Here is a 12481-nt window from a genome sequence, read left to right as displayed (position 1 = left end):
TCATCACAATTAAAAGAACCAAAGACTTAAACTACTTCAGTCTGTGTGCATTGAATTTATTTAATACACAAGTTTCACAATTTGAGTTGAATTACTGAAATAAATGAACTTTTCCACGACATTCTAATTTATTGAGATGCACCTGTATATATATATATATATATATATATATATAGTGGTTCAATGGATCATACTGTGGTTTTTGAGTCACAGATTGGATGATTTTTCGGATAAGCAAAAAAAATATTTAAAGCACAGAGAATGAGAATGCTGTGAAGGGTTTTTTGACATAACCGTGTATGCATCTTAAACGCAGGGAGACGTGAAAGAGGAATCATTCGTGCACTGTCTGAAGCACGTCTGTATGCTTGTGCATGCTTAAAATTGCTTGAACGTGTAAATTGGCAAATTAATCTGTGAATCAGATGAGTGCCGAACGCTGGGGTCTGGTCTGTATGGATCCCGTTTAACCCCTAATATATGACAGATCTGAGCAATCTTTCATTTACTAATTTAACACGAAATCGTCAAATTGCTACTCCATATCAATCACATAGAACGGAAATGCATAATAAATAGAACAATCATTAATGCACAATAAATAACAGTGTGTCATATCTGTACACATTTTTCCCAGAACGGTACTGGGTCGCGACCCGGTGGTCTAGACCAGTGTTTCCCAACCTTTTTTTAGTCGTGTCACACTTTGGAAATTTTAAGAAATTGTGGCACCCTACAAAATTAATTTTGTCACAATATTTGAATTTCTAACTTCGATATGATAATTTGAAAAGTATACAGCAGGGAAGAACTGCAGAATATAATGTCATACAGATATTTTTATATAAAAAAATTGTCCATCAATGGTGGCAATCAGTAGGCTAATTTCTAATGAAGAGACCAATTTATATGACAGATTTTAATGTAGGCTTTTATACATATGTAAACATTATACAAACCATTATAACTAAATAATATATAACCATTTATCCAAATAATGTTTAGCCCTAGAAAGCTATTATTACCAGAACACGTGAGCATAACATAACGGTTAGTGGATAAATGAATGAGAGGGCAGCGTTACCAGAGATGCCCACATATACCACACCATGTTACAGCACAGTAGGGCTATTGCAGACAGAAACAATACTGTACTACATCCATGTTTCCTGTCGGCTCAGTGTTTGAGTGGACTTTGCTGTTCCAATGAGCATGAACGGTATACGAGTGGAGCGACTGAGCGGAGCACACACGCATATAGAGCGGATAACACCCAGAGCGTCACACCACGTGAAAGTGAAACCTGAATATATGCTTCTTTGAACATTTTAGCAATTTAAAATATTAAAAAAATGATTTTTTTTTTTAGACGGCACCCCGGTTGGGAAACACTGGTCTAGACAAACACTATGAGTTTTATTAGCAGCACTTTAAAATCATAACCTTCTACAGATCTCTATGCTTCTTAATTTTACATAAAAGTATCTTTACATAAAATATGAAAATAACTGTTACTGAAGCTTCTGATCACACTGCAAAAAAACTGTTCTTCATCAGTATTTTTGATTTGTTTTACAGGGCAAATGTCTAACGATTCTTATATCAATTAGATTAGGTAAGAAGTCCTGTTTTATGAGAAACTAAACAAAATGAAGTAAGTTTATGATTAAAACAGTAACTTAATTGGAAGAGAAAACAAGTTTTCATTGTCAGATGTTTGTTCTTGTTTTAAGCAAAAACTCACTTAGTTTTGTTCAATTCCTCAGACTTAATTTCTTCATTCTGCATCTCCAGTAAATGTATCTTGATTTAAGGCTGTTCAGATATTTGCACTGGAAAACAAATATACATTTGGAGAATTTTCATGTTTTGCAGTGAGTGCAGCATCAAGAGCCCTGACTCTTGAGTGATGTGCGTCACACACGCTCTGGATCCGCGGCATCTCACCTGTGGCAGCGTCGTGAAGGCCGTGTAAACACACGCTCATCTGAGTGAAGACTGCGTTAGCACTGCTCTGACACATGGCATCTGAACACACACCTGCGGCAGAAGACAGCACTCATCAGTCACACACGCACTCGCACACACACACACACTCTCACACACACACACACACACACACACACTCACTGGGCAGGGCTAGCAGAGCCACGTAAGACTTCAGCTTCTGGAAGACGGCGGTCAGTTTCTTCATGTCCTTCTGTAACTGCCGGTTCTTGGACGCCAGCGCTGCCGTGCAGAGAGACGCCTCGCAGTCCTCCTCTAGACTGCACAACACACACACAAGCTCAAATTCATGACTGACGTCTCTGAGACAAGAAAGCACGTTGCCCTGCACTAATCAAAAAACTGCACTGCATTCACAGAGCTTGCGTTTTAACACATTGTATTGTAAAGACTTGCATTTTCAGTGCGGAAATTCAACATGATTTTATATTTCAGCTGTGAACATTTCAATTGGAAATTGCAAGCTCTGAAAATACATTCAAATGCAAGCACTGTTAATTAAATCTTTTTTTTTTTTTTGCTCATTTAGTGCAATTCCACATTTTTGTTTCATTAATTTAAAGGCACAATATGTAAGATTTTCGTAAGAAAATTTCCCCAAACCACTTGCACAGTATATTTCATGCAGTTGTGTAGCTACATTATCCCAAAAGTTCCCAAGGATTTGTAAATCCATAGAAATTCCAATTTTAAATAATGGCTCATCCCTGGTCAATGACGTAATATCCCCGCTATCCTCAGTTTCCGCTTGTAGAAACTGTGGTAACTCACGCACACAAATGCTGCTGTACAGTTAAACTAAATACATTACGGATATTGCGAATAAAATGAAAATGAAATGAAAAGTGTTGACTGCAACATTAAATTTAGATCTGCTCAATGTTGAGCCATGTTTTTTTATGCATTTTTACAGTGTTGCACATTATAACCTATCACACACACGAGTCTGTTGAGCTTATGAATGCAATGAGTTTTTGTTCAGTGACTGAATTCAGCTCTCACATGAATTCTCTCATCATAAACAACAAGTGTAGATGTACGTATTGTAGGGCCTCTGTGAACAGACCACCAAATGAGCTATTGAACAAACACATTCCAACGCAGGATCTGGAGACTCCCCGCATGGCCATCAAAAGGTTGTAAAATGAATCAATGGCCAGCTTGCCGCTCTGGAGGCCGTTCAGGACACCAGCGTGGTGAATGAGACAAACACACATTCATCCGGTGAAACAGCCGGTCTTTTGCAAAAAGACAAAATCTTCTTAAGCAGCTGAAAGCCAAATCTCTGCTTTTGCGATTTTCTCAGGTTTCAATTTAAGAACTAGTAGTAAATACTAGCCTTTTGGGACTCCATTCAAACCATAATTCTCATTCCCTGAACTGTGTGTGTGTGTGTGTGTGTTTTTAGTAGTGTAGTTTCATGTATAGTAGAGTAGATCAATACATTCTTGTTGCTTGCAAAGAAAGGCGTCTCATGTGTTCTGATCATTAGCTGCTGTCTCATGCCCAGATCTTGTTGACCTAGCTCACAGTTAATGAAATGATCACTAGCATGTATTATGACCTTTGGCCGAGGGAATAATATAAACATCAGAATTGGTAAGATATACTAACTTTTAACTATACGCTGGACGAATAGTTGATGAAGTGTAAAATATGAACTCTGAATCAGTTTTAATCAAGTTGATTCCAAATCTTTGGATTCGACTCCCATTGAACTTGCCCTAATTCCTTACAGTATGATGTAAGAGACTGATTCATCAAACCGTGTACAGACAGCTTCACTGCTTATAAGGGGAGAGTTTTGAGAGTGCTTAAACTCGCGCTAGACTCAAATCAGTCATAATGTTCTTTGCTTGCTTTCTCTGTATATTTGTTTCGCTATTTGAATAACTGTGGAAGGTAGAGGCAATTAAAAAAATAATAAAAAAATGAATTCATTATCTCATCCGTGAACATCCTCCTTTCACAGCGTCATTAAGCTTCGCCTTTATTGTTTTGAAAATGTGACCTCTAGCCGCGAAAACTTACATATTGTGCCTTTAATGTAAAAAAACAAGCAGCAAGATATTTTGTGTCAGTCAGTTTCTAAATATTCTAAACATATTATATATCAAGGTTGGACAATATGACCTAAAATCTAAATCTCGATTAATTGAACATTTTACCTCAATTACGATTAATGTACAATGATTATATAATTTTGTTTATTTATTTGCCCTCATAGTTCACTGACAAGGTTAGTACTATAAATATGCTCAACTATTAAAGGTGGGATATTTTAGAGTGCATTCCTTATCTTTGTGATTTTATAATAATTGAAGGAAACAAACTATATATGGCATGTTTCAAACCATTAAAATCAAAACACAAATTTCTTGAAATGAAAATGTCTTCTGAAAAGTCAGATTTCAGTTTTACTGTAAAAACGCTGCTCCGGTCGCTCAGATGACTCGGGGCTCTGTTACTGGACGGAGTCACAAGACTACACACACGGGAGCTAGTTTTCAAGAGAAACTCAGGGCTGCCAGTTCAGCGTTGTTTTTTAATTAATAAAGCGATCGCCCTTAATGTGATTTTGGCAGAGGGGACACCCAACGAAGGGGAAAACTCTCTGAAAAAACGCGATTGGGTTAGTTTTGAATAGCAATCGGCCTTGTTTTGTTTGGCGGACCTGGCACACCTGCGGAAAGTATTAAAAAAACTGTATATGTGTGAAGCTGACAGAGCAGCGGCCTGATCTCGGTGTGCCTCTGTGGTGGTGAAGCAGTCAGCGGTCGCACCTCTGGAGCTGGTAGGGCAGGATCTTCTGCAGGAAGCTGCTGTAGGAGGAGAAGGATCTGGAGAAGTCCTGCAGCTTGATCAGCGTCTCCTGCAGACACAGTGAGACTGGAGTCAGGCGTGTGTGTGCGTGTGTGAATGTGAGAGTGTGTGTGTGGAGTGCGTGTGTGTGTGTGTGGAGTGCGTGTGCGCACGAGCGTGAGTGTCTGCGTGTGTGTGCGCGTGTGAGTGCGTATGTGTGTGTGCGTGTGCGAGTGTGTTTGTGAGTGCGTGTGTGAGAGTGAGTGATTGTGTGTGAGTGCGTATGTGTGTGCGCGTGTGTGTTTGTGAGTGCGTGTGTGTGTTTGTGAGTGCGTGTGTGAGTGAGTGAGTGATTGTGTGTGAGTGCGTGTGTGTGTAAATGCGTGTCTCACCAGAGCGGTGATGCTGTCTTCTGTGATGCTGTGATGCAGCTGCAGCAGATCCTCCTCCAGCGGACGCAGGTACGAGGCGTTCTCGTGCAGATACTGAGAGAACTGCACACAGACACATCACACAGATACGTGCTCCGCTTACATGAATCAGCAGATTCAACATTACATGAGCACTTTAATTCAACAATGAAGCATAATCAATACGTCCTGCACGGCTAACAGCTGCAGATTTAGCCTGAGTTCAGTCCTTAAAATATACTAGTATCTGTTTCCATGCTACCAGTACTTATTATTTTAGCTGCTAGTATCTATTCCATTAAGTACTAGCACTTATTCTTTATCTACTAGTCATTAAAAAAAAAAGTACTTATTTTATAATAGTACTTATTAAATACTAGACCTTAATTATTAGATACTAGTTCTTATTCATTACACTAGTACTTTTTCTAATAGTGACTAGCAACTACTCTATTGCTGCTAGTAACACATTTCCAATTTTTGCCATTCCCTTCAATGGCAGGCAAAAGCCGATCACCATCTCCACGTGGTGCCCACTGGACAACGACCTGAGGGAAGTTGACAAACTGTGACGGTCTCCAACGTCAGGTGGAGCGACGCATCGGTTGGAGTATTTTTCGGTCGTATCAATGGCTACGCCTAGTCAAAATTAGGATCTGAACGCTAGGGTGTCCCCCGTAGGCGACGCGCGTCATCCTCACCCCCAACAACATGAGAAATGTGTGAGGGTTCCCTGCCGATGGACAAAGCCAAAGAGTCCAAATACGAATTGCAACATTAAATGTTGGAACGATGACCGGAAGAAGCCGAGAATTGGCCGAAGCTTTAAAGAACCGCCGCATCGACATCGCGTGCTTTCAAGAAACCAAATGGAAAGAAGATAAGGCCAAGGAGATCGGCGAAGGATACAAACTTTATTACAACGGCACTAGTAATAACCGAAATGGCGTTGGGATCGCGGTCAGCAAGAAACAGCGGGACAACGTCACCGAAGTCCACCGAATTTCCGATCGACTCATTGCCATCGAGATAGAATCGGGCAAGACGACTCTTCGAATTGTCTCCAGCTATGCCCCGCAGACCGGCTGCCCTGACAACGAGAAGGACGCTTTCAGGGAGAGCTTAGACACCCACCTCCAAACCATGGGCTCCAACGAATACGTCGCATATGGTGGTGATCTAAATGGACACATTGGATCAGCTAGAGGCGGATACGGGTAAACGAGTGGAAATGGGTACGGCGACCGAAATGAAGGCGCCGACCGCATTTTGGAGTGTACCGAAACCCACGACTTGCCAGTGATCAATACCTTCTTGAAACCTGACTGAAGAATTTCAGTCAGGTTTCAGGCCCCACCATAGCACAGAAACTGCACTTGTTAAAATTACAAATGACTTGCTTCTTGCGTCAGACCAAGGCTGTGTCTCATTGCTAGTTTTACTTGATCTTAGTGCTGCATTCGACACTATAGATCATGACATACTCATAGATCGATTACAAAACTATACAGGTATTCAAGGGCAGGCTTTAAGATGGTTTAGATCCTACCTGTCCGATTACTACCACCTTGTTCATTTAAATGGGGAGGATCGGAAATGTAACGCCCCTTACCATAATCGCCAGCTTCATCTTTCACAATAAATGTAAAGGCAGAGCCCGAAAGGGCAACAGAGTCACGTGACCGACACAGTGATGAAGCTGGTATGTGTTTGTGATGTGACTGGTTATTATTATTAAGTTTCTTTCCGGCTCAGACTGCATAGTTAAGCTTATGGGTCAGTCACGTGATGAACGAATGACTCGAAAAACCCGAAGACTCGAGAGATGAACTAATCAATTCTCTTTTCAGCTCAGACTGCATTGGTTAAAGTTTATGGGGCTGTCACGTGATGAACGAATGAATGGAAAAACCCATATACTCGAAATAGGTGAACTACTTGATTAATTCCAGTACAGAACCTTTTGGATGTTGTGCATGTGCGACTGAACGAATCACACCCCGAGACGACTCGTTCTTCCCGAGTCACATTAAAGATTCGATCAAACTGAACGAATCGTTCAAGAACGACTCAACACTACTCTCGCGTGCTCTCTCTCTCGCTTGCGCACACACACACAATGTGCAAAACTCCGCATTTGAACCGTCAATAGCAAATACTTAAACTAATAAAACAGTAGCTGATTCAGAAGCGCCAGACACAGTGATGAAGCTGGTATGTGTTTGTGATGTGACTGGTTATTATTATTAAGTTTCTTTCCGGCTCAGACTGCATAGTTAAGCTTATGGGTCAGTCACGTGATGAACGAATGACTCGAAAAACCCGAAGACTCGAGAGATGAACTAATCAATTCTCTTTTCAGCTCAGACTGCATTGGTTAAAGTTTATGGGGCTGTCACGTGATGAACGAATGAATGGAAAAACCCATATACTCGAAATAGGTGAACTACTTGATTAATTCCAGTACAGAACCTTTTGGATGTTGTGCATGTGCGACTGAACGAATCACACCCCGAGACGACTCGTTCTTCCCGAGTCACATTAAAGATTCGATCAAACTGAACGAATCGTTCAAGAACGACTCAACACTACTCTCGCGTGCTCTCTCTCTCGCTTGCGCACACACACACAATGTGCAAAACTCCGCATTTGAACCGTCAATAGCAAATACTTAAACTAATAAAACAGTAGCTGATTCAGAAGCGCCAGATTGTCATAGCAAAGTCAGAATTACCTCCTCTCCTAGGTTCATGAAACGGTCGTCCATAAAATGCATTGTTGTTCTGTTCTACTTTCAGAAGGCCAAATAAAGTGCTTTTGCTTTCGCCTAGAAACACACAGCGTCTCCCTGACATGCTGCTTCAACACTAACTGCGGTTACTGAAACCACACCGCCTTTCTTTGCGTGCACATTTGGGCAGTATTATGCAAATATTTCCACATAGTGAGGTAGATATGTGGGGGTGTGTTAGAACGAGCCGTTTTAGGGGGCGTGGCAGAGTCTTAACTTTGATAAAGAATACCTCTTTGGTTTTGAGACTTTAGTCTTTGCAACTTCAGGGATCTTATCTATGCACAATCAGCTCGTAACACTCCAAAGAGAAAGGAAAACTTGAAATCCATCTGGGACGAAGCGGTGAGACAAGTTCACGAAGCGGCAGCCACTGGAAGACGAAGCTGGGAAAACGCCTCCTCGATAAGCAAATTTGGTTTTGGAATGAGGAAGTGCAAGCAGCAGTCAAGGCGAAGCAGCAGGCGCTCAAGGCGTGGTTTCAGTCCCTCACCGATGGCGATTTGCAACGATACAAAACCCTCAAACCCACTTCAAAACGAACCTTGGCAGCAGTGAAAGCGGCCCATTATGACCGGCTTTACACTGAGTTGGACACGCCAGAAGGGGAAAAGAAGATCTATCGGTTGGCCAACACTCACCACCGAGCCACCCAGGACATCGGCCAAATCAAAAATGTCAAGGATGAAGACCACCGAATCATCCGAGACACACCCACTATCCTCCGACGCTCGAGCGATTACTTCGGTAAAATCAGCAACGAAGAATTCGACCACCCGCCGATCCGATCTCTGGACCCGTTCTGCTGATAATCAAAGTCGTCGAAGAAGCTATGAAGAACGGAAAGGCCACTGAACCTGATGACATTCCTGTTGAAGCGTGGAAAATCCTCGACCACCACGGAGCCAAATTCCTTGCCGCCCTCTTCAACCGAATTATCAACGATGGCGCCGCACCAGCGGCGTGGATGACCGGCATAACGGTGGCCATTTGGAAGGGCAAGGGCGATGTGATGGAGTGCTCAAACTACCGACTAATCCGTCTTCTGTGCCACGCCATGAAAGTATTCGAACGGGTCATCGACGTCAGACTTTGGAAGATCGTCAGCATCATGCCGAACCAATGCAGCTTAGTTAAGGGCTGCTGGACGATGGACGGCATCCACGCGGCTTGCCTACTCCTGGAGAAACATCGAGAGAAAAACAAGCCTGTCCACATGGCGTTCCTCAACCTGGATAAGGCTTTTGATTGCGTCCCGCACAAGCTCATATGGCATGCCCTACAATCGCATAACATCCCCGAGGCCTACGTCCATTGGATCCAACTCCTTTATCGAGGCATCAACAGTGTGGTCTGGTGCACGGCCGGAACAATTCGCCATTAATGTCGGAGTGCACCAAGGATCAGCCTTATCGCCCTTTTTTCAGACCTGAAGAATGTGCAACAATTCAAGTACCTCGGCTGCATCATCTGCAGTGATGGAGAGTCTCTTCCAGCCTCTTCCCCGCCGCCTGGACGAAATGGCACCAGGTAACGGATGTCACCTGCGACCACCAGATGCCTTTGCGCCTCAAGTCGAAAATCTACAAGACCGTGGTCCACCCAGTCGCCCTGTATGGATCTGAAAGCAGGCCGGCGACAGCAAAGCACGAGCAAGCTCTCCACGTCATGGAAATGCGAATGTTTCATTGGAGCCTTCAGCTAACGCGATTCGACCGCACCATGAACGAAGACGTACGACGACGGCTGTGTGTTGCACCAATCACGACCAAGATGATGGAAGGATGGCTCAAATGGTACAGACATGTTATCCGCAGCGGCGAAAATTCAGTAGCGCAGACCGCCTTGCGTCTCGAGACTGAAGGCCGGAGGACCAAAGAAAAGATGGATGGACCGGATTACTGAAGACATGCGTTATGTGAACGTTGTCCCAGAAGACACCTTGGATCGAGCCAAATGGAGACGAGCGTGCCGACAAGCGGACCCTGCCACTGCGCGGAATAAACGCTAGGACGAAGAAGAAGCCATTCCCTTCAATGGGGATCGGTCACTCAGATATCAACTATTCTGACTAGTATTAATTACAATTGTGAAAAATTATTATTTTATATACTAGCAGTTATTCATTGGGTACTAATACTTATTTTTATATACTAGCACTTATTATTAGATTTTTATATCTATTAAACAGATACTAGCATTTATTCATTAGATACCAGTTTTTATTTATTATATACTAATACGTTTTTCAATTGTTACAAGTAAGCTTTTTATTTTACTAGTAAGATTTTTATTTAATAAAACTCCACAGTGGCCATTCTGAGTAGTAATACAACTTTTCTGACTAGAGTAAAAAAGCTGTGGTGACTAGTAAAATAAGATTTGTTACTAGTAACAATTACAAAAGATACTAGAGTCTAATTAATAAGTACTAGTAATATTTTAAAATACTAGTCACAGTTGGAATACATACTAGTCAGAACTGAATAGTTGACATCTGAATGAAAGATTAGTAACTACTAGTCACTTCTGAAATAAGTACTAGTATCTAATGATTAAGTGCTATTGTCTTTAATATGTTAGCAGTACCTAGAGCAGGGTAGCCATCATCAGTCCTGGAAACACTAATCAAACAGACCTATAGCAGCTCATCGAGGTCTACAGGCAGGTGAGTTTGATCAGGGTCGGAGCTAAACTCTGCAGGACTGTGGCTCTCCAGGACTGACGCTGACCACCCCTGGCCTAAAGAAAGAGTACTAGTACTTAATGGCATAGATACTGTGAGCTAAAAAATCTGTCTGATATGTAAGAGATATTGAAGAGTCGCTACTGCATTATTAAAGTGTGTTGTGGTGATGGAGATCCGTCATGGAGCACATCACTGTCCAGAGAGGAACTCTTCATCTGCTCACATTCACACAGCAAACACGTTTGTCCAGTGATTAAATATAATTATCATTACATCATTTTCTGTACAATACCTCTGTTTAAGGTGCTGAATGCTTGAGCTAAATTCATCCAATCAACACCATAATTAGCATTAAATGAGAAAACAGAATGAAATTGTTTTCTGACAGAAAGAGCCACATATTTCAGCAACAGTTTAGAAAAGCTGAACTGATTGACTGAAGCGGTGATTAGCGTTTCTCTGCTGGCGTGTTTTGACTGTACGAGTGTTTGTTTCACACTACAGCAGTATGCCACGAGATATTTAGATCTGCACTGTATTCAGCTGATGAGTGAACTAAACTTCATTAAACATTAGCTGTAGCTGTGGCCATCCAATAATCACAAGGAGATATGTGACCCTGGACCACAAAACCAGTCATAAGGGTAAATTTTTTTTAAATTGAGAACTGAATAAATAATCTTCCCATTGATGTATGGTTTGTTAGGATAGGACAATATTTGAAAATCTGGAATCTGAGGGTGCAAAAAAAAAATCTAATTATTGAGAAAATCATCTTTAAAGTTGTTCAAATGAAGTTCTTAGCAATGCATATTACTAATCAAACATTAAGTTTTGATATATTTACGGTAGGACATTTACTAAATATCTTCATGGAACATGATCTTTACTTAATATCCTAATGATTTTTGGCATAAAAGAGAAATGTATAATTTTGAGCCATACAATGTATTGTTGGCTATTGCTACAAATATCCCCCAGCGACTTAACACTGCTTTTGTGCTCCAGGGTCACATACTATCTTTTTAATACAAAACACTTTCTTCGATCTCAAATTATGTGAATTTTATCACAAAATTCAATCAATAAATCTGGTTTTGTGGCTCTGTAATGTGGCGTGGCAGATCACTATGGCAGCCAGTGAAGTCATATTCAGTTTCAGTTTTCAGCTCAATAAAACCTTTACTTTGGTTTCTGTGTTTTGGTAAAAATGAATTTGGGTGCATCACTACATTAGCGGATCATGAAGTGAGCAGATGCAGTCAGTGCCGTACCTTCAGGTTGACGGGTGAGATGGCCTCGATGGATGAGTCCAGCGGATAGATGTGGACTCTCTGCTCCGTGTAGGAGTGAAAGTTCAGCAGAGCCGAGACCAGACTCTGCACAAACCCTAGAGCCTGAGCCGCCACGTCACGAGCCTTCAGCTGCACACACACACACACACAAATCTCTGTTTACATGGTAGATTCTTAATCAGAGTATCGTCTTAATCGTGTTAAAATCTGAATATTTTTTTCCATGTAAACGTGACAGCAGGAGCATCCCTCTCACCTGATGCCTTCTGTTGTGCAGAGGAACGTTCAGACTGTTGTAGTCGCTCAGCTCTGCAGGAAACACAACACTCACAGTGACACACATGACTAAACACCAAACATATGTGTGGGTGTGTGTGTGTGTGTGAGAGAGAGAGAGAGTGTGAGTGTGTGTGAGAGTGTGTGTGTGTGTGTGAGAGAGTGTGAGTGTGTGTGAGAGAGAGAGTGTGTGTGTGTGTGTGTGTGTGTG

At 41.8% G+C, this 12481-nt stretch overlaps 1 protein-coding gene across 1 annotated transcript in view; it reads right to left on the bottom strand.

Moving 5' to 3' along the window:
• Positions 1-12481, bottom strand: part of ppp1r21 (protein phosphatase 1, regulatory subunit 21) — a 35031-nt gene that overhangs the window by 11678 nt on the left and 10872 nt on the right. Inside the window, exons 8-13 of the mRNA XM_016256534.1 lie at positions 12251-12303; positions 11974-12123; positions 5202-5303; positions 4791-4879; positions 2131-2267; positions 1948-2040 (exon numbers count right to left, since the gene is read on the bottom strand). Of these exons, the coding sequence (XP_016112020.1) occupies positions 1948-2040; positions 2131-2267; positions 4791-4879; positions 5202-5303; positions 11974-12123; positions 12251-12303 (624 nt within the window). The remainder of the gene's footprint in view (positions 1-1947; positions 2041-2130; positions 2268-4790; positions 4880-5201; positions 5304-11973; positions 12124-12250; positions 12304-12481) is intronic.

Source organism: Sinocyclocheilus grahami, unplaced genomic scaffold, assembly GCF_001515645.1.
Source record: "Sinocyclocheilus grahami isolate Dianchi unplaced genomic scaffold, SAMN03320097.WGS_v1.1 scaffold1440.1, whole genome shotgun sequence".
Classification (NCBI taxonomy): Eukaryota; Metazoa; Chordata; class Actinopteri; order Cypriniformes; family Cyprinidae; genus Sinocyclocheilus; species Sinocyclocheilus grahami.
Note: the sequence above shows the minus strand (reverse complement) of the source record. Positions and strands in the feature narration are given on the sequence as shown.